General features: G+C 38.6%; 1 protein-coding gene across 2 annotated transcripts; it reads left to right on the top strand.

The window, feature by feature from the left end:
- Window positions 1–3,789: 3,789 nt before the first annotated feature.
- On the top strand, window positions 3,790–21,452 carry LOC103104163 (zinc finger protein OZF-like). 2 transcript variants are annotated; one of them, XM_007488843.3, is made up of 3 exons: window positions 3,790–4,477; window positions 8,480–8,638; window positions 19,330–21,452. In XM_007488843.3, exons 2-3 carry the CDS (start codon window positions 8,521–8,523, stop codon window positions 20,454–20,456), a joined length of 1,245 nt encoding a protein of 414 aa, XP_007488905.3. In that variant the 5' UTR covers window positions 3,790–4,477; window positions 8,480–8,520; the 3' UTR covers window positions 20,457–21,452. The 2 variants fall into 2 exon arrangements, with proteins under 2 accessions (XP_007488905.3, XP_056678932.1); XM_056822954.1 differs by lacking the exon at window positions 8,480–8,638 and having other exon boundaries at window positions 3,792–4,477.
- Window positions 21,453–22,059: the final 607 nt, after the last annotated feature.

Below are 22,059 nucleotides of genomic sequence, written 5' to 3'. Positions count from 1 at the left end.
AGGCCAGAACCTAGGACCTCCCATCTCTAGGCCTAGCTCTCAATCCATTGAGTCACCCAGCTGCTCCCTGTTAGAACATTTCAAGTGACCGTGAATTAATTCCCTTGGGACCTCATTTTACCATTAGGTAGTACTAATGGTTGGGAATCAGGATGGGAAGGCTAGGAAGCAGTTTGATTTTTAGTGAGAATGATCCAGCCTCTAAAATCAGAATACCTGAATTTAGATCCCACCTTGGATGCTTTTTACATGTGTGATTGCAGGCAAATCAGTTAGCCCACTTAGAATCATTTTCCTCATCTGTAGAATGGGGAACTTGGATTAGATGACTTGAGGCAACTATGTGGTACAGTGGAATGAACTCTGGTTCTGGAGTCAGGCTAGGATTTAAAATTCTTCCACAGAAACACTTTATTAGCTTTGTGACTCTAGGCAAATCACTTGACCTATGTGTGCCAGAGTTTTCTCCACTGTAAAGTGAGAATAATAATAGTTCCTAATAAAAAGGAAATTGCCACTTTTTGCTTTTTATATTATTAATAACAAATTGATTGATCATATATAATCCTTTAGTTAGTAAATAGCAACTATGATTTATAGTTAGATGGAGTTATTAAAATTGAAATATTAACCATAATAGTAGATAAGGATAGATATAGTTTGGTGTGTTAGAATCTAATAGAAAATGATAAAATTAAAGAGTTTATACGATGACGAAAGAGCTTGTACACTTTGTTTTTTCCCCTTGCCATAAACTAAGGATGGATCCCTAGTCCAGTAGTGTCATAATCAAGTGACCTTAGAAGGGAATGGAGAGAAACTAATAAACAAGACTAGAAGCTGGTACTTTGAAAAAAACAGACAAAATAGACAAAGTACTGGTCAATCTAATTAAAAAAAGGAAAGAAGAAAGGCAAATTAACAGCATCAAAGTAGAAAAGGGGAACCTCACCTCCAATGAAGAGGAAATTAAGGCAATCATTAAAAACTACTTTGCCCAACCATATGTCAATAAATATAACAACCTAGGTGATATGGACGAATATTTACAAAAATATAAATTGCCTAGAATAACAGAAGAAGAAATATGCTTTAAACCACTTTTCATACTCTCCTCTTTCACTCTCATCAAGGTGCTTTGTAATTCTTCACTTTATGCCATCAGATTGGAATCACCTGCATATTTGAGATTGTTGTTATTTCTCCCAGCAACTTTAATTCTGACTTTTGATTTGTCCAGCTTGGCATTTTGCATAATGGAGTCTACCTATAAGTTAAATAAATAAGGTCATGTAATGTAGTCTTGTCATACTCATTTCTCAATCTTTATTCCATGTTCAGTTCTAACTGTTGCTTCTTAGCCCATGTGTAGGTTCCATAAGAGGGAATTAAGATGATCTGGTGTTCCCATCTCATGATTTGCCACATTTTGTTGTACTATACACAGTCAAGGCTTTAGTGTAGTCGATGATGCAGCAGCAGTACAGGCATACCTTGTTTTATTGCTCTTCATTTTATTGTACACACAGATATACAAGTTGAAGGTTTGTGGCAAACCTGTATTGACCAAGTCTCTTGGTGCCATTTTCCCAACAGAATATGCATATATCATGTCTCTGTGTCACATTTTGATAATTCTCAAAATATTTCAAACTCTTATTATATCTGTTATGGTGATCAGTAATCTTTAGTGTCATTGTTTTGGGGAGCCATGACCCATGCCCATGCAAGATGGCATAAATGTTGTCTGTGTTCTGTGTTCCACCACCCTATCATCTGGTTTCTTTCCCTCTCTTCAGGCCTACTTATTCCCCAAGTCACAACAATATTTAAATTGTACCAGTTAATAACCTTACAATGACATCTAAATGTTCAAGTGAAAGGAAGAATTGGTTGATGTCTCAGACTTCATTGTTGTCTTCTTTTAAGAAATTGCCACAGCCACCCCACAGCCACAGCAACCACCACCCAGAAGCCATGAACATTGAGGCAAGACCTACCAACAAAAAATATTAGGATTCATTGAAGGCTCAGATGATAGCTTTTTTTTTTTAGCATAAAGTATTTTAAACTTAAGATATGAACATTTTTGGACAATCTTTTTACATACATGATGAAACTACAGTATAATATAAACATAAGCCTGCTGCTCTCTTAGCCTCCTCCCTGAGCCAGCTGCACCAGCTCATAGCTTTTAAATGTAAACAATAATAATAATAATACATCAGATTTCAAAGGAAACCAATAATGTTGAAATATAGTTATAAAAATATGTTTAAAAATAAATTCATGGACTTCCAGTTTAAGAACCTCTCTGCTCTAGGGTACTGTGTTTGCTTTTTGTTTACCCTGATTTAGGAGGAATATAGAAAGACAACCAAGATGAAGAGATTGGCAGTGGGTTCCTCACCACTGGAGGAGCAGAGGCTGGATCATAGTGGAGCATAGTGGAGGGAATTTTTGTTCAGCAGGTTGCATTTGACACCTTTCAAGGTCCCTTCCAATTCTAAAGTCTAGAATTCCCAGACTGGAACAAAGGGAGTGAAAGTTCTGAGAGAAATCAGTAGAATAATGTAGTAGAAATCACCAGAATAATGGAGAACTCTGTTGGAATGTGCAGAATTCTTATAAAGCATTTTGGTTCTGGGGTATGACCTAATGAAAAAAAAAAAAGCTACCCCATTCCTATCTCCCCAGCTTTCTTATATCACTGTTGGGGACCTTTCAGTACTTTCAGATAGTGAAGTAAGGAGAGGGGTGGAGGGTGGTGTTGGAGGAGAATTTACCATCCCTTCTACTTGACCCTTTGGCCACTGAACTTCAATGCCTGGAAGAGGGAGTGAGGCTGAATGACTGTAACTCAGTCTCATTTAAATTCAATTTCTGCTCAAGTCAGAAGGCATCATCAGTGATGTCATTTTGGTCCTCTGAATAGAAAGGATGACAGCCACTCTGCAAAAAGGAACCCACGTAGGTTCCTTTAACCTTATTAATATATTGTGACATATAACAGTAATAATAGATAACATATATGTGTGTATGTATGTATACACACACACACACACACACACACACACATATATATAAAATAACATTTATGAGTCAACTAGGTGGCTTAGTGGATAAAGAACCAAGTCTGGAGAGGGGAAATTCTGGCTTCAAATATGGCCTCAGATACTTCCTAGCTGTGTGACCCTGGCAAGGCATGTCACTTAACCCCTATTGCCTAGCCCTTACTGCTCTTCTGCCTTGGGACCAATACACAGTATTGATTCTAAGAAAGCAAGGGCTTACAAAAAAATTCTAAATCATATATAACCATATAGTTTATTAGTTAACATTTATATGCATATTATAGCTGTTATTTCTATAACAACTACTATGTGCCAGGCTCAATAGCAAATGCTTTACAAATATCTCCCTCTGCCCTCACAACAGTTCTGAGAGGTAGAAAGTGATCTTCATTTTGCAGATGAAGCAAATTGCAGTGTCTGCGGTTGGATTTGAATTCTGTTCTTCCTGATTCCAGGCCCAGCACTTGTTCCACTGAGCTGCTGCTCCACATGTACAGGCATATGTGTATACATGCTATGTATGTGTGTAATGTACAATCTATAATGTGCCTACAGGCATGTATTCCGGGTGTACATATATCTCATACATGACTAGTAAGAGCCAAGAAGCCAAAACAAGCTTTTAAACCAACTAGGAAAGTGGTTTCTGGCTCCCTACTAACGGAATCCCCCCTGATCATCGAGAGAAGTCCTCCATGATTCCTAGAACACTCCCGGATGTTCGCTGTGGGAAGTAATGGCGGCCGGTGGCAGCTCCTCCTCCATCCACTTCCTGCCGGGCCCTTGGAGGCCTAGTAGAGAGCGGGTCACTGTCCGCGACGTCGCGAAGTTTGGGTCTTGTCTTCTCTCTGTATCGGAGGGCAGGCGGGGCCGGTGGGCCGAGCCTCCTGGCACCTGCCTGGCTTCGAAACCGTTTGCTCCGGAGCCGCCCCGACTCTAGTAGTGCCCGCCCCTCCCCGCCTCCGCCTTGGGCTTCTCTTCTCCCTAGGCGAACTGCCGCCCGGTGGGACCGCCCTCCCTGGCCCTTCCCGGCATCCCCAGGAGCAGGCTGCCTTTGGTACTACCTGTACGGTCGTGAGCATGCCCCTCATTCCCCAGTCCTTGGCAGGGAGGCAGTTTTTGCCTTTGCTTGTGACCTCCCCGGCGCATACTCAGCACCACGCCTGGCACACCGTAGGCGACTCAAGTGCTGGTTGATGGACAAATTGCTATTAGGAGTTTCCCTTACTAAATTCACGTGTCTCCTTGCAGTGTGGAGGTGGGCGTCCAGCCTTAACTAAATGGTTCCTCGGTTGTTTTTTTTCGGGGTGGTGAATTTCCCGGCCATAACCACTCTAGAAGAGTAAATCCCCAAGGGGGTTGCATCTCACACCTAAGAAAGCAAAGATTCTGAAAGTATTGAAGTAAGTATTGGGTCTAGACGGCCCCCGGGCAATGGAAAGGGCCTTCGACTTGAATTTGCACTGTGTATGTGTTGGGGGGCGGGACAGCTAGAAAGTCCTAGTTTAGTCTTGAGGAAGCCCCTTCTTTTTTTTTTTTTTTTTTTTTTAACCCTTACCTTCCATCTTGGAGTCAATACTGTGTATTGGTCCCAAGGCAGAAGAGTGGTAAGGGCTAGGCAATGGGGGTCAAGTGACTTGCCCAGGGTCACACAGCTGGGAAGTGTCTGAGGCCAGATTTGAACCGAGGACCTCCCGTCTTTAGGCCTGGCTCTCAATACACTGAGCTACCCAGCTGCCCCCTCCCCTTCTTTTTTAAAGTTAGAAGGGATCGTCTTCTACTTCTCTCCAGGCACCCTGGTGCAAATCTTAAATGAAACTTGAGGTCTGGAGCATTAAATCAAGGTTCTTGATGTTACAAGTCACAAAGATTTGAACCCAAAGCCCTTGATTCCATACTCAGTTGTCTTTCTACTGCATCCCACTTTGCCTTGTAGTTTAAATAGGAAAGAGAAAGGGAATAAGCATTTATATGGTGCCTACTATATGCCATGTTCCAGGCACCTGCTAATAATATCTCATGATCTCATCTATCATTTTAAAGATGAGAAAATGGAGGCAAACAGTTAAGTGACTTGTCCAAGGTCATGTAGCTAGTGGGTATCTAAGGCCAGATTCCACCTCGACCTCTGGTTTTTAATGACTCCAGGCCAAATTGGAGTTAGTAATCCTTGCTGGTGGTAGGTGAAAAGATCATTTTAGAGAATGTATAGTAAATATAAAATTTTGTTCAAAGAAGTTATTTCAGTCATTCTTTTAACACATATTAAGTCCAGAATTTATTAATCACCCTCTATGTGCCAAGTACTGTGCTTTACTTTTGGTATAGGTAGCTCAGAGGATAGAAAGCCAGGCCTGGCATCTGAAGGACCTGTGTTCAAATATGACTTAAGATGTGTGACCCCAGGCAAATCACTTAACCCGATTTGCCTAGCTCTTGCCCTGATGTCTTAGAGTTTTCACTAGGATAGAAAATGAAGGTTTAAAAAAAATGTAGTTGGGAAATATTTAACAAAATAAATAATAATATAGTACAACATAGATAATATTCATTTGTGGTTTTCTAAATCAATAAGCATCCTTCAGGAATCAATTTCTATTTGATTTTGATACCATTAATCTAGTCCAGCCTTTTCATTTTACAGATGAAGAGACTATGGGTATACCCCATGAATTATTTCCCCAAAATCACACCTGTAGTCATTAATCATATATTAAATTTGTACTACACACCAGGCACTGCTTATTTGCTAATTGCTGAGTTTACAAAGGCAAAGACAAGGTACTAGCCCTCAAAGAAAGACTAATGAGGAAAGCAATATGCAAAAATTGGTAAATAAAAAATATATACAGAGAAAATGAAAGTTAATCTCAGGGAAGAGAATCTTAAGAATTGGCTGGAGGGAATCAGGAAGTAAGAGAAACAAGACCAGGTCCTCTGACCCCAAATCACATTTGCATTATTCTAGGACCCTAAAACCTAGGTGCAAGTGCTCAGACAGTGTGATCTTTGACAATCACTTAAGCTTTCTATTTCTTTTCAGTTTCCTTAGGCTGTATATGAGATGTAAGCCTCACTACCTACTTTTTGGAGTTGCAAGAAAAGCATTTTGTTAAAATATTTCTATAGAAAATAAGTTGTTGATATATATGTCCAGCATTAGACTCACCAGGAAAGGACTTGGTTAATTTAAAAATTCTTTTATTCCTCTAGCACTCAGTTATATCAGCAGCCTTGTTCACTGTAGGTCCTTCTAAGATTCTAGCTAAAATCAGTGGTTTTACTCACAAATCTCAGTGCTCAATTTGTTGCTTAAATGTTTTTGAAATATAAAATTGTTCATTTTTGGCTCTTCTCACCCCTTCTACCTCCCTAAATCTGACAGATATTGAGTTATATATATGTGTGTGTGTGTGTGTGTGTGTGTGTGTGTGTGTGTGTGTGTGTAATTATATATACACACACAAACATATATATATATTAAATTTTTGAACTCTTCTGCGTCCTTCCTTAAGAGAATTTTGAAGTCTCAGATGGAATCATTGGTAAAATCCCAAATTCTGCAAAAAACTTCTCCTAATCTCCCTTAATCCTAGTGCCTTCCTTCTTTCTGTTGATTATCTCCAATTTGTCATATTGTCATATCTTTGTTTGTACGAATTATTTGCATATTGTCTTCCACTTCCCCAAATTTTGCTCCCCACAACTCTAAATCCAAGCTTCCCATGTTTCTTCTCACAGTACATACTTGGGAGGATATTAGTTTTGTGTAGCCCTGCCTCTTGCTCTCTTTTTCCCTGATCATGGCTGGGAAAGCTGACTTTTACTCAGGCTTTTACTTTTGTCCTTTTATTCTACTTCAAGTGATCATTAATAAATCTTATAAAATATAATACTTGGAGTTATTGGATATTAATTTTAATCTTACAACAGGTACTATCTTTTTTATTTCTTTGTACCCCCAGCACTTAGTACAGTTCCTGGCACATAATTATATTAGGAAAACTATCGAAATTATTGACCCTGTCAATAATCAAACCAACAGAAATCACATTATCTCAATGATGTAGAAAAAGCCCTTGACAAAACACACCCATTCCTATTGACAACAATAGAAATTATAGAAATAGAAGGGCCCTTCCTCAAAATAATATACAGTATATATCTAAAACCATCAGCAAGTATTATCTGCAATGGGGACAAGTTAGAAGCCTCCCCAATAAGGTCAGGAGTGAAGAAATTATGCCTGTTATCACCTCTATTATTTAATATTGTACTAGAAACAGTAGTGGTAGCAATTAGAAAACAAAAATAAATTGAAGGGATTAAAGTAGGCAGTGAGGAAACTACACTATCACTCTTTCTAGATGATATGATGGTATACTTAAAAGAATCCTAGATAATCAGCTAAAAGGCTAGTGGAAATAATTAACAACTTTAGCAAAGGTACAAAATAAACCCACATAAATCATCAGCATTTGTATATATTTCCAACAGAACTCAGCATCAGGAGTTAAAAAGAGGAACTCCATTTAAAATCACTCTAGACAATATAAAATATTTAGGAATCTTTCAACCAAGATAGAAGGAATTATATGATCACAACTACAAAACACTTGTCACACAATTAAAATTATCTAAATAATTGGACACATAAGCAGGCCTTCTAGGCAGGTCTCTGAGTCCTCTAGAGTTCTTTCTATGCCCAGGCCACCTCCCTCATATAAAACCACCTTAATTTCTTATCATTCAGGAAGTTTAGTTCTTCTTTAAATGTCATCATTGGAGGTTGATCCGAAAACTTGGAAATTTGCTTTGTTGTTATTGAGATGAAGGGCTGAGGTGACTTTCTGGCCCTTCTGTCTGGGCCATTGCCCTCTGAATTTACTGACACATTACAATGAAATGGGAACCATTATTAAGCATCTCCACTACTAACGGTTTCCCCTTGTGTGCCATTATGGCATGGGAGGAAACCTTGGGATCTTGAGACTGAAATTTGTACTTCAAGCACAAGCTCTGGCAATTCCTACCTAACTAGGAATTCTTGGTCACAGCAGTTTGTGAAACTGCTAAATGAGGAGTGAGCACACAACTGTGAACTCAAGAATCTTTTGAAGTATTAAACATCCATATTTGAAATGTTTAATGCTAGAGGCTAAATAGAAAAAATCAATAAGCCTCAATCTGTATTTGTCAGCCAGGGTACCCCTTTCTATACTAATTCCATCTATATCCAGGGATTGAATGAGAAGGTTGTATTTTTACTAGGCCTGGATTCTTCGAGCTATTTTTTTTTTTTTTTGAGATTTAAGATTGTTGGAAGGCATTTTGTGGCATTACATTTTACCAGAGTAGTCCTTAAAGTTTCCTTCTTAACATGCTATAATTTTCACTTTCGTCAGGTCCCCTATTTGTCTAGCAACAGGAACATTTATCAGTTGAGATGACAACTATGGGGCCAGAGCAGAAGTCACTTCCTGTTCCACCTCCTCTAAGCTTCTCACCTGGGACACACTCTGGACTTCAACACCACCAAGTTCCACTTCACCTCCATGATCATGGTATAGCCCTTCATTCTCTATGCATCCTCTCTTAAGTGTTTTCATCCCACTCCCCTATTATTAGTGATCATGACCTGCCATGCTTTTAGCTTCCCTATTCCCATTATAACTTCTGTCCCAGTTCTGTAGCCTGGGCCTGTAATAGTGGGAGAGACAGAGGGGTTTTAAAATGCTAAGACCAGGAAATAAGTTGCTGTTGGGAACTGATTTCTAGGTAGCACCTTCCTTCTTCCACTAGGCTAGACAACTTTAATGGAGTCCTGACCTGACCTGAAGGTGATTTAACCCCTCCCAACTTTCTTCTTTGACTTTGAAATCCTCCCTCCTATTACACAACTTGGAGACAATCTTCTGTAAACTAAAATATCTAATTTATTTCTTTAAAGGGAAAGAGAGAGAGAGAGAGAGAGAGAGGGCAGAGGGACCAAGGAGACCCTGTCAGCTATTTCCTAATGGCTACTATTTTGATGGTGGGATCAAACTGTCTTTCAAGGAAAATATAGTTCCCCTCAGGGAACTGGTGATCCAAGGTGATCTTCAGTACAGGGCAGAAACTTTTTCCTTCAGCACAGCCAGGCAAAAGGGTATTAGAAGAGAGAATCTCCTCCTTGACTCTTCCCAGAGTCTTGGTTAAGAGAGAGTGACCAGAATCTCTCTCTGGCCAACAGTTTCCCTCTTTTGAATCTTCCATGGAACTCCCTTTCCCCCCTGGCCTTAAACATTACATCTGCCCTTCCAGACACTTTTCTTCAACCTTTGCAGGTCTCCCTTGTTCTTAGCAAATTCCTTGTTTACAGGCCTGACTGTGAGGGAGGTCTCATCAGGTATAAAGCAGAAGAACCACCATGGCTTCATCAAGGACAGACCCTGTCCAGCTATGTCAGTTCCTTTTGTGATATGGTTATTAGTAAAGTAGATCAGAGGAATTCACTAGATGTAGTTTAACAACTTGAGCTAAACAATTAACAGTCTCTTATTTTCATGGTTAAGATGAAGAAATAGAAGTTAATGTTTATTTAAGATAAGTTTGAAATTTAACAACTGGCCCCCAAAATGGTTTTTAATGGTTTGATGTTACCTTAGAAGGAGATCTCCAAAGGGATGTGAGGATGAATTTAATGGGACTAAATGCAAAATCTTTTCATTGGATTTAAGAAATCATCTTTACAGGTGCAAAATGGGGGAGAGTATGAGTTGTGGGAAGTTGATATACTATGAAGTCAGGGTGGGGACACATGAACATGTCTACTGATGTCCCTATGGAGAGATTTTGAGCCAGGTACTGAGCTCCTTTAGGAAGCAGCAAGACTTTATGCCATTTAATATGAACAGGTAACAGTAGACTTCAGTGGAAGACATTGCTAAGTGATGGTTGCAGTGGGGAGTAGAGCAATGCCTAACTTCCTGGTTTAGTGTGGGGGAGAAGTGACATAAGGAAGGGGCAGCTGGCTGTGGAAAAGGTAGACAAGGATAGAGACTCTTTTGAGAGAAAGCTTCATTTCTGCAAGCAAACAAAGATGGGAAGAGTGTGAAAAGAAGGGTTCTTTGTATGAAGAAAAATCTCTGCTATGTACAAGGCACTGTGCTAAGTCCTTTATAAATATTGTTTCCTTTGATGCTCATAACAACCCTGAGAGGTAGGTGATAATATTATCCCCATTTGTTTCAATTAAGGAAACTGAGGCTAGGAGGGGTTAAGTGATTGGGCCAGTGTCACACAAATAGCAAGTATCTGAGGTAGAATTTGAGTTCAAGTCTTCGGTAGAATTGGAATCATATTTAGAAAACTTTGGAACGCAGTATTCTATCCATTATGCCACTTAGCTGCAATAGAGTAGGGTGGAGGAGTAAAGGCTCTAGCAAATTATTGGATTAAACTGGATCGGACAAGGAAAAGTAGTAAGGAAAAGAGCCTTCTGTCCCAGAAGGCTGAATCACTGGCATCAGAGGGGCAGATTTGTTCCCAGTTGTTAAGAGACTCACCCTGCCAATATTCCATATTGCCATGATAGATAAGAGTTTGTGCACTGTTCTCTGTGTAAACATGGGTGGCAGTAAAATAGGCAGAATGTTAGGTCTGGTTCCACAGGGACTGAACAGAACTCCTTTTGGCATTACCTCAGCAGTTAGACATCAAGTTGAGGATGTCATTTGTGGATCACATTTAGGTAACGCTTTACTACTTTACAAAGTACTTTATATTATAAAGGGGAAATGAGGTTAATTTTTAAAGGGTTGGACTTGATTATTTAAGTGTGGTCATCAGGGATTCAATTCATTCCAAAGAGATTTTATTTACAATTTCATTACAAAATGTAGAATAAGTGAAGCAAGAAATCAGAGAGAGGATAAGGTAAGATATCTAGCCTAAGCACTAAATAATTTACTCCCAGCCCTTCCAGGAGAATTAGTTTCAGTCAGCCTCAGCAAAGCCAAAGACCCAGGGAAGCCTCGCTCAAGAGTAGGTTTTTCCTGAGGCTAGTCTCTTCAGAGGAAAACCAGCAGTTAAGAGTCAGCCTTTCACTCACCACATGTCAGTCTAGTCAGCAGATTATCAGCCTCACTAGGAAATCAGGGTGTCAGGTCTAGTCAGGAGATCCTTCTGCTCCTCTTCATCAGCCTCAGCTCATGAAAGCATGAAGAATTGAATTTCTCACAGAAGTGGAAGTCCAAGTTGAACTCCACTCCAAGAATCCCAAACTCTGTGTAGCACTCTCTCTTTTAAAGGTATTTTTCTCTTGCATCACTTCCTGTGCCTTCTCCTAATTTTATGTCTACCAGTCACAGTTAACACTCTGCTCTAGGACTGCCCAGAAGGCAGTTAGTCGATTTCAATTTGTCACCCACTATCGCACACGTGGGTCACAGACCTCCCACTTCATGATTAAGTGGGATATTTGCACTTTTGGTGATTAGATCTAAATGGGCAGATCTTCATACTTAACTTTTAAGTACCGTGTTTACACTTATGGGGATTAAATCTAAAAATAGACAAGCTTTACAATTTAATCTTCATAATCAGGGGAGAGTTAAGTATTTTCATTGTTATAATCAGGGGAGAGTTAAATTTAATCTTCACAATCCCCCCTGATTATCATTGGGAGATTAGCCTCCCCATTGATCATTTAACATAATCATCTTGTACCCCTAAAAATTTCTAACTACAGGTATGTACAACATTTTACTTTCTAAGAGGAAACTACAATAGTTAGAGATAAGAGGAAAATAAAAGAGAGAGAAAGCAAAACCAATGTTTTGCTAGGCATGTTGACAAAAGGTCAATTGGAGGCAGTTCCCTTTGGCATAAAAGTATACATTTACAACAAATATTCAATCCCCTTTAGTTCAATCAATTGCACCCCAAAGTTCATTCTGGATCTTCTTGATGTAGTGTAGGTTTCTGCAGGCGTCTTTCTCCAAACAGTTAATTCTCTGGATTCAAGGAGTTAGAAAGCTTCTTTTCTGAAATTTTTCTCAAACAAAATTTTAAATCTTGGATTTTTATGAAAATACAATACAATCCTCCCTGAAGAGGGTGTTCACCAACACCTGGATCAACTCAAAAGTGGTTGAATTATGGGGTGTATAAGTTAATTATTAAAAGAAAAACCAAAAACATAAAAAGAAGAAATAAATGGAAGAAAAATCAAACTTTGAGAGAAATTAAAAAATTGAAATTCAGAATCAGGATATCAAAACCTATGTATATAAAATTTCTGAATAAAAACAAGAATAAATTCATAACAGGACCTTGTATTAGGGTCCAATTAAAGTAAATTTCTGTCCTACAAATCTGTAAGAAAAAGATCCATTAATATTGTATTTACCCATTATAATTCAGGACTACAGGAAGTTGCCATACTATAACAGAGAAAAAAGGACTCAATTTTTGTGTAAAAGGGAAGTGTAATTCCCTGGTCTGATCTTTCGTCATTTCTCAGGGATAGGGGAGCCAGAACAGCCAATTGTTAGGTACTTTCATAGAAATTATTTCACAAGGAGTGTAGTGCAAGGAGTCTTGCACTACAACCTCGAGTTTCACACTAGGTTCAAGTCCTTTCATATTGGCATAGAAGTTCATCAATCCCACCTGGATTGGTTTCTTTCTTTTGACCTGTGGGCTCTTTTGGCACTATTCAGGTTAAGTCTGTGTTTCTATGGCACTGTGTAGATAAAGTCTGTGCTCCTTTTTTTTTATCCCATTTCCTAGAATCAAACATAAACATTAATCACAGTCCCATAACATTTATCAATAAATAATATAAAGCTTTTGAGTATGCATTTATTTGCTAGGCATTGAACATCTAACTTATTCTATTGCAAAAATCAAAGTAGTTAAAAGAAAATCTCAATACTGGTTACATGTGCTTCAAATGCAAAAAAAAAAAGAGAGAAAAATCAAGTACTGTATGGCACATGTAAGGGGAAAAAAGAATGTTAAAAATGTGTATACTTCACAGTCACAGAGGTACTGTGTTCAAAAATCCATTTCTTCTTTGCTACTATTTGGAGAGGAGACAAAACTGAAAAGGGTTCATATTAACAAAATCAATAGAGTCTAAGGGGTACCACCTTCTGCTCCATATGGAGGGACAGCAGCCCCCTGAGTATTTTTTGGACAGGCCCCACTTAAGTTGTGGAGTTAGTTGGTTTGAGTTATCATTTTCCCAATTTCTACTCCTAGAATTTTCATTTCTAAAATTTTGATTCCTATAGTCATTATAGTTATTTCTGCTAGTCCTAAAGTTGTGATTTCTATGATCATTATTATAGTCATTTCTATAATAATTATTTCTCATTGCCTTGAATAAATTTCTACAGTCCATCATTTTGTGGCCCTTTTCACAGAAGTGGCAGGTATTGGATCCATAGTGATATTCTCAAGGAGGGACAAGCACCATTGGTTGAATATCATGCCCTTTTTCTTGTTTATCAATCCTATTTCTTAAATCTTCCAGTTCTTTCCTAATTGTCTCCATGAAATCATTAGTCTCTTCCTCTTTTTCTTTGTTTCCTTTTAAAACATATACAGCAGTTTTTCTCAATTCATCAAGATCCATTTCAGACCACCTTGGGCAATGAGTCCTAAAATAATCCCTGATTACTTTGCAAGAGTTATTAACAAAGTGTCTTCTAATTTGTCTTATGTAATTTTCTTTAGAAACATCAAAATCTAGGTACCAACCCCCAAACTCAATGAGCCTATCCATGAACCTGGAGGGTGTCTCATCATTTTGCTTAAGTTTTTCAAATTCTGTCCATCTATCTGTGTTTTCAGAGCACTCTCTCATTGCATTTAGAACTGCCTCCCTACAACAACATAGTTGTAAATAATCTTCAGAGATGTTATAGTTCCATTTGAGATCTTGCAATGGCCAGTGTGCTGCATGGCGCCCCCGGACTTTATTAACATGAGAAATTTTTTTTTTCTCATGTTCTGTTAAGAAATCCTGTAATAGATTTTCAATGTCTTTGTAAGACTGAGCATACTGAAAAAATATGTCTGCCATCTGTTTCATTACCACAAAGGGATCTGCTTCAAAAGTGGGTATATTGCATTTCAATTCATTTATGTCTTGGGGAGTAAAAGGTATATGGTGTCCTAGTGTCACAACATCCCCATTGCATTCTATTTCAGACACTTCCCTTGAGGGAAAAAATTTTTATTTGAATCAGGTAATGGTGAGTCAGCTCGGGTAGAGACAGTTTTGTTAAAAGGACGAGATTTCTGAGGGGCTGGGATTGGTCATAGGGTAGGAGAAGGAACAGGAGAAGATGGGATTTCAGGAGAAGCATCTTGGGAAGTAAGGTCAACCAAGAGTTGCAGAGCCCAAGAGAGGTAGTTCTGCAGCTGAGCTATAGGAAAGGGGTCTTAGATCTCTAATTTGGGGGAAGGATTTTCCTCATTTTGAGTTTCAGGAACAGGCTTATAAAAGTCAGACATGTTTTGGATAAGGTCATTATTTGCTATTTGACTATGTAAGAAGTATCTGAAATTTTCTAATTGGACTTGCATGTCTGCCTGCATTTCAGCTTTAATTTTTCATATGGTAGCATTTTTTTTGTCACAATATTTAGGAATAGAAAAATAAAATTACCTAAGATTCCTAATTGTTCAAAAGCCATAAAACTTTCATGTAATGTAGCATCCATTTTTACTTATTTATTATTTATGTATATTTTATTTGTTGAATTGCTTATAATTCTGGTTTTAGTCAGTAGATGGAGCTACTCACTAGGGGTTAAAATCAGGGTGTGAAAATTAAAGGTAAGGTTGTGGTCCCTTTAAGGATGTCACACCTTAATTGGATTAACTCCTTGGTTGGAGGGTGGGAGAAAATTAACTCCTTTTGTTGTAAGCTAAGTATAGGAGTGGCAACTGGAAGTAGCTGATTTCTCTCTTAGGGTGAAATGCCAGAACTATATGTTTCTATCACTATGCTTCCAGGAAGCAGCTTCTGCTTTTTAGAATGACCAGGGGCAAAAAAGGTTTTTATAAATTGTTTTTTACCTTATTTGGGCTATGAAAGCCTCTTAGGGTAAAGAGGACCAGTTTTTAATTGCTATTTTACTTTAATACTACTCTTCCTCACTGATCTCTCCAAGTTTTACTTCTCAATTAAGTTAATCCTAGAGACAGTGGGGTTTGGAAACAAGAAAGTAGATTTTCTGTTGGGGCAGATGGAGGACTATTTTCACCCTCTTAAAAGGGAGTGAAAATTTTTCATTGTATAATTGTATTCAATACAATCCAACACGCATTTATATTAAGTGCCTACTATTTCTAATATATTATGCTAGAAAATGGGAATACAAAACCAAGAAGAAAAATATCTGCCCTCAAGGAACTGCTATTGGGAGAATACAACATGTAAACAGATAAGTATGTGCATGATAATTTGAGAAGGAAGAGAACATAATAACTAAGGATATTAGAAAAGGCTTCCTGTAGCAAATGACGCTTTTACCAAGAGTTAATTCTTGGAGCACATTTGAGGAAAGACTACATTCTAGGAATTGGGCAATTACCTTTGTAAAGGCATGAAATTGGGAGATAGAGTGGAGGGGAAGGGTGGATTTATGGGGATGATGAAGATCGTTTTGGATGTTTTGGGCTTGAAATACCTATGAGACATTTCACTGGAGATATTTAATAGGCAGTTCTGGTGATGCTAGGCTTCAGCTTAAGAGAGAGATGAGGACTGTATAAATAGGCCTGAGAGCAGAGTCCTAACCAGGGTGGAGCTCGAAGGCTTTGCCGCAGATATGAGTGAGTACAGGATGTGTCTGTCTGAGTGGTCCCACAGGTATGTAGGGTGTAGCTAAAGGTGAAAGAGTGACCAGTATTCTTAACCATTACAGCCAACTTAGTTCATAAGCCATGTCTCTTACACCAGGGTTATAAAAGTCAACTAGGCATTTCCTCTTCCCTCTGGATATTGTAGCTCCTAAATGCCTTCCACCCACAATCTGGATGGTATTATGGAGATGGAAATGATAAAAAGCCCTTAATCTTTAAACCTCTGGAGACAAGCTGTGTGCCAAATGGCAGGGTAGGAGTGGACATCCTGTTGGCATCAGGAAAATATATTCCAGAAGCTCCCCCACATCAGGTTGGTCTGTAATTTCCCTCAAAAACAGAAGAACTCGTTTTTTGTAGCTCAAAATAGACTAGCAGTTTGATGTGGCTTACATTGTAACCTCTCCTTTTACATACATGTTGTAAGTAAGTTTGGCTTGGAGTAAGCTCCTGCTCCCACTATCTTGAACAGAAGGTTTAGTTCCTTTTCCTATGGGAGCTGATCTCTCTCACTAATAGTATCTTTTAGATCTGTATATCCCATCCTAGTCGCTGGAGTTCTAGTCCCACATCACCAATTGCCTAGTGACTATTTCTGGCAAGATGTTTCATAATGATCTTAAATTCAGGATGACCAAAGTAGAAGTCATCATTTTTCTTGAAGACCAACCCTTTTCCCCAACTTCCTTGATTCTGTGGAAGACATCGCCATCTTTCTAGTTACCCAGATTTGAGAGTACATAACCTTAGAATTTTCCTTAGGACAAAGCTTGGCATGAAATAAGTACTTTTTTCATTCATTCATTCATTCATTCATTCATTCATCCTCAATTCTTCATTCCCCTTAACACCCATATTCAAGCATTTGTCAAGTCTTGTCAAATTTGTCTTCAAAAACTCTCTTGCATCCATCTTCTGTCTAATCACACCAGAACCAGTCCAATTTAGACCCTCATTACTTTTTGCCTAGTAATGCAGGTTATTATAATAGCTTCCTAATTATTCTCCCTGCTTCCTATATTTTCCCTTCATATGCATCTACATACTTGTGAAAGTTTTATTTCTAAAGCACAGATCCAACCTTGTTATACCTCTTTTGAAGAGCTCCAGTGGCCCTTGATGACTTCCAGGAAAATATACAAACTTCTCTGTCTGGCATGTGTAAGCCTTAAATATCTGACTTCAGTTTGCCCTCCTAGGCGTATTGGACATCACTTCTTTTTGTGCATTCTGTCCTCTGGCCAAATTACCCTTCTTGCTATTCCTGATTGGTTTCTTGATGCCTTCAGTGGCTGGTCCCCCATACCTATAACAGACTTCTTCCTTCCTTCTGACTTTTAGAGTCTCTACCTTCCTTCAGAGTACATAGTATTATATTTTATGTGGTTTATTAATAATCACTTGAAGTAGAAGAAAATAAAAAGAACAAAAGCAAAAACCTGAGTAAAAAAACACCCAAGTAAAATTCTCCTGCCTCTCACCTCACTCTACCTCCACAGCTGCTTTTCCAGGAGAGAAGAAAAGAGAGTGTGGAGCTACACAAAACTTATACCCTCCCTAATTTAGCACATAATGTGCGAAGGAACATGGGAAGCTGGGAAAGAGAGTTCTGGGGATCAAAATTCTATCAACACAATAGCTCAAGTGCCACCTCCTACAAGAAACCTTTCCTGATTCTGGCTAAATGCTAGTGTCTTCCCACCCCCATATTATTTTTTATTTACTTTGTATGTAGAGTGCTGCCATAATTGTGTAGTTTTAAGTGATGAAAGCTTTTCTTATATGGATAGGTGTTGTTTTCCCAATAGTGTATAAACTTCTTGAGGGGAGGGATTGTTTTGTTTTTTGTTTTTCTATGTTCAGTGCCTAGAACACTGCTTGGCACATGGTAGGTAAATGCTTAATAAATGCTTGCTTGATCATAGTCTATAACCATAAAAGTACTACAGAAATGTGAGTTATGATAAGTAATTACAAGTATTATATTAATTAATATAACAAAACTTGTTATAACTCATTTCTATTATTACGTAACTAATTTCAATATTTTTTTAAGGCTTACAGGTGCCCTTCTTATGACCCAGTAGGATAAGGGTGCCAGTATTATTTGCATAAATCTTTTACATAAATGAGAAAACTGAGTCTTAGAGAAGCTATATGACTTGTGCAAGATCACACAGATAGTATGTTTTTGAGTACACTGTCTTCTAAATCCTGAAGCAGAAATCAGGAAGAACGTCAATATCTTAATCTTTAGTATTTCTTTCATGCCTTTATATTCTCAACCAACCTTTTCTATTTCTTCAAGTTTATTTTCCCTATTTTTTATGTTAAATTTTTGTTCTGTTCAGGACAAACTTAATTTATTGTATTATAGGATTTGAAGGTAGAAATGACCTTAGAGATGGTCAAGTCCAATTCACTAAGTTTATAAGCATGTTATTACACTATGTGCAAAACTATGTGCTAGACCAGTAATGGTGACCTTTTTGAGAGGGAGGGCAGGCCCCATCCCCACCCCAACCCCAAGAGCCCACCCCCCACCTGATACCATTCCATACCTTTCCCCCCAACATGCTGGATATGCCCCCCCACTTACCCCACACATTGGAGGGAGAAAACTCTCCCATTGGGCTGCTGGGCAGAGGGGTGGGAGATGTGAAAAAATGTCATCAGGTGGGGTGGAAAGGGGGAGGGGATCAGCTCCATCAGAGTGCCTTTCTAGTAACAAACATTGGGGGTGGGGATGGGGAGGGAAGATGGCCAAGTGCCCACACAGAGTGCTCTGTGTGCCATCTTTGGTACTCGTGCCATGGGTTTGCCATCACTGTACTAGACATTGGCAGAAATAGTTTAGAAAAGATGTAATCTCTTAACTCAAGTTGTTTACAGAGTTTGCAAAACCATGATATATATTATGTGATTAGTGTTGCAGAGTTGCCCCCAAAAAGTGCTGTGTAAGGTCCACAAGGAAAAAACTATTACCAAGAGAAAAGACTTTCTTGGGGAAGTGCCATTTTCAAGTTGGTCTTTAAAGGATGAGAAGGGGTTTAACTAGCAACAAGAGGGAAAGAAGGCATTCTAGGCAGATGGAACAGCCTGAGCCAGAGGAGAAAGGTGGGAGAGCACACTCTATAGTTAGGGACCCAAGAACCTTTCAATCTGGCTGTAGTTTGGAAGGCATGAAAAGTGGGAGACTGGAAAAGCAGGGTTGTAACAACTTAGAGGGCTTCAGATGTTTGACTGTGAATGAATATTCTGGCTCTGTAGGATAGAAATGGAATGGAAGAATATGTAAGAGATAAAGACTTCTTTTAAAAATGAGTTTCATTTTGATGATACTGTTTTTGCTCTCCGGCAATCTGATTCTATTGTCTGTTTCTCATTTCAGAATATGAAATTTTTAATATGAAAGAGGAGGCTACATCAAAGCAAGAAAGGACTAAAGAAAGAAAGTCACATGAAACAATATGGGAAAAATTCTTAGGAGAAGCTCCTCAGAAACTAAAGTTTACAGAAGTCTTTGAAACACAGGACTGTCTAGAAAGACAGAAAGATGCCTTTTGTAGAGCTATCTTTTACAAGATAACTCCTGGAGGAAAAATAAGCCATGAACATAAAGAATTTAAAAGAAACTTCCAGCTGAACTCAAATGTTGACCTTCAGGGAAGTCATAAAGGAGAGAGACCCCATAAATGTGACACATGTGGCAAAAGCTTCAAATATCAATCAGATATTATTAAACACTTGAGAATTCACACTGGAGAGAAGCCTTATGAATGTAAAGAATGTGGAAAATTCTTTAGCCAGAGCTCAGATGTTGCCAAACATCAGCGAATTCATACTGGGGAAAAACCCTATGAATGTAATGATTGTGGGAAAACTTTCATTCATAGCTCACATGTTATAAGGCATCAAAGAATTCATAATGGAGAAAAGCCCTATCAATGCAATGAATGTGGAAAAGCTTTTAGCCAGAGCTCAAACCTTATTCGACATCAGAAAATTCATACTGGAGAAAAACCCTATGAATGCAATAATTGTGGCAAATATTTTAATCAGTTTTCATTACTTATTGAACATGAGAGAATTCATACTGGAGAAAAACCATATCAGTGTAAGGAATGTGGAAAAACATTTAGTCACAGTTCAGATGTTATTAAACATCAGAGAATTCATACTGGAGAGAAGCCCTATATATGTCATGAATGTGGAAAAACCTTCAGTCGTAGCTCAGGTGTTATTAATCATCAGAGAATTCATACCGGAGAAAAACCATATGTATGTAATGAATGTGGAAAAGCTTTTAGAGGGTGGTCAGGCTTTGTTCAACATCAGAGAACTCACTCCGGAGAAAAACCTTACAAATGCAATGAATGTGGAAAAGCTTTTATTCGGAGCACCCAGCTTATCAAGCATCAGAGAATTCATACTAAAGAGCATATTCCAGAGAATAAACCAGTTGATATAATAAAAACAGAAAAAGGAGACTATGTGAGAGCAAAGAATCCAGTTTAAAGCAGCTCTTCAAAAGTTTGTTGGCCCTTGGAGGTCAGGCATTTAATATGCATTACACTGCACCTAGCCTACCATCTCATAAACTAAATAAATGATTATTGGTTCATTGTTCTAATAACTTTTGTGGCTGCTTCACCTCATCCCAACCCCACTATCAGATGCAAGGAGTACCAAGAGAATATAGTAGGTGCCAAAAGGCAAAGATATCTGAAGAGGAAGTAGTTGTTGAATGTCAGAGAAGAGAAGTCAAGATGGATGAGCACTGAATAAAAACCATGGCATTTAGCGTAAAGAAAGATCAGGGGGAAAACCATTAAGTGCCTACTATATTATTAGGGGTAAAATAGATATTGGGGTTTGGTAAGTTAGTGACAGGAGTGTGAATCCTGTCAGGCTGCCTTGGGTAGAACCTTGAGCTAAGGTCTTGCTTAGGAATCTGTGAGAGGTGACGAGTTAGAAGTTCTGTTAAACTCAACTATCTCTCTCTCTGCTGGTGTTCCCTGCCCAGAGAGGAGGCTAAAACTTTAGCTCTTAGGAATTCCTTGATCCGGAGTGACAGTGTGGAAGGAAGAGAAAGTTGGGAATTTTGGGAAGAGCTGTGAAAGGAAGATCAACAGTTATTAGAAGAAAATCTGGTTTTTGTTCCTCTGTGGTTACAGAGTGGAACAGGCTTGGCTTGACCTTCCAGTCCAGAAGCCACTAGGCCACAAAACCCTGACTGACTGGAAGTTGGAGAATTGAACTGAACAACTACAAGGAGGCAGTAACTTTATAATATATAATAATGAGAAGAAGAAATAGGGTTAGAAAGTTGGATATTGGGGTTTTTTAAATAGTTTTAAGGAGTTAGTATAGGCTTAATTTAGGCTGAAGAAACTTCATGAGAAGTCATATAAGTGGGAGTGGGAATAAACTAGTAATCCCTTTATTCCATCCTTAACTTTCCTTCAACCTTTTAAATCCTTATAAACCTTAATAAATAGAGTTTTGTTTTTACCTTCAGCCTCCACAGTTGTGTCCCTCAAGAAGACCTTACTGTTATAACAGGCCTCACTGTTCTTCTCAGCCTATAACAACTTCGTTACAAAGTTTGGCCAGTTGACCCTTCTTGCCAACAAACAGATACAGTTTCAAAAATATCCACAACAGTTCTGGTGAGCTAAAAAGGACAAACCTGATACAATCTAACCTTTCAACTGTCAGACATTGTGACAAGGCCAAACAGCAAAGGCCTCTGATTTTAAAAGGAGAAAACTTTTACTCAGCAGTACCAGTGCAGAGGTCCCTAGAGGGCACTGTTTGGTAACACAGGCACAACCAGTCAGTTTAAGTCAAGCAACTGCTTTTTCCAGCAAAGTACAAAGGGTTTTTAGAGCAAAATGGTGCTCAATTATTTAAATCTGGGAACTATTCTAGCATTTCCCCTGTATACTGTCCCACTCTACATCCAGGGACTAGGATTACCTCAGTGGGTGATGGCAGTTGTGAAGAGGAAACTGGCATCAAGGAACCATTTTGAAATGTTGGGAGGGAGGATGAGAAGAGTGGCAGTTGGAGTAGCAGAAAGGGCTTGTGGGATGTTAGATTTAAATTAGTTTTGAGC

This window comes from Monodelphis domestica, chromosome 3 (assembly GCF_027887165.1).
Source record: "Monodelphis domestica isolate mMonDom1 chromosome 3, mMonDom1.pri, whole genome shotgun sequence".
NCBI lineage: Eukaryota > Metazoa > Chordata > Mammalia > Didelphimorphia > Didelphidae > Monodelphis > Monodelphis domestica.
The sequence above is the reverse complement of the archived record's forward strand: the minus strand, read 5'-3'. Positions and strand labels throughout refer to the sequence as shown.

What these genes read in the sequence shown, in the direction of transcription:
- LOC103104163 (XM_007488843.3), top strand. Translation starts at nt 8,521, where the DNA reads ATGACAACTATGGGGCCAGAGCAGAAGTCACTTCCTGTTCCACCTCCT. An exon ending in ACTTCACCTCCATGATCATG is followed by an intron (nt 8,639 to 19,329) that starts GTATAGCCCTTC and finishes TTCTCATTTCAG; the next exon opens with AATATGAAATTTTTAATATG.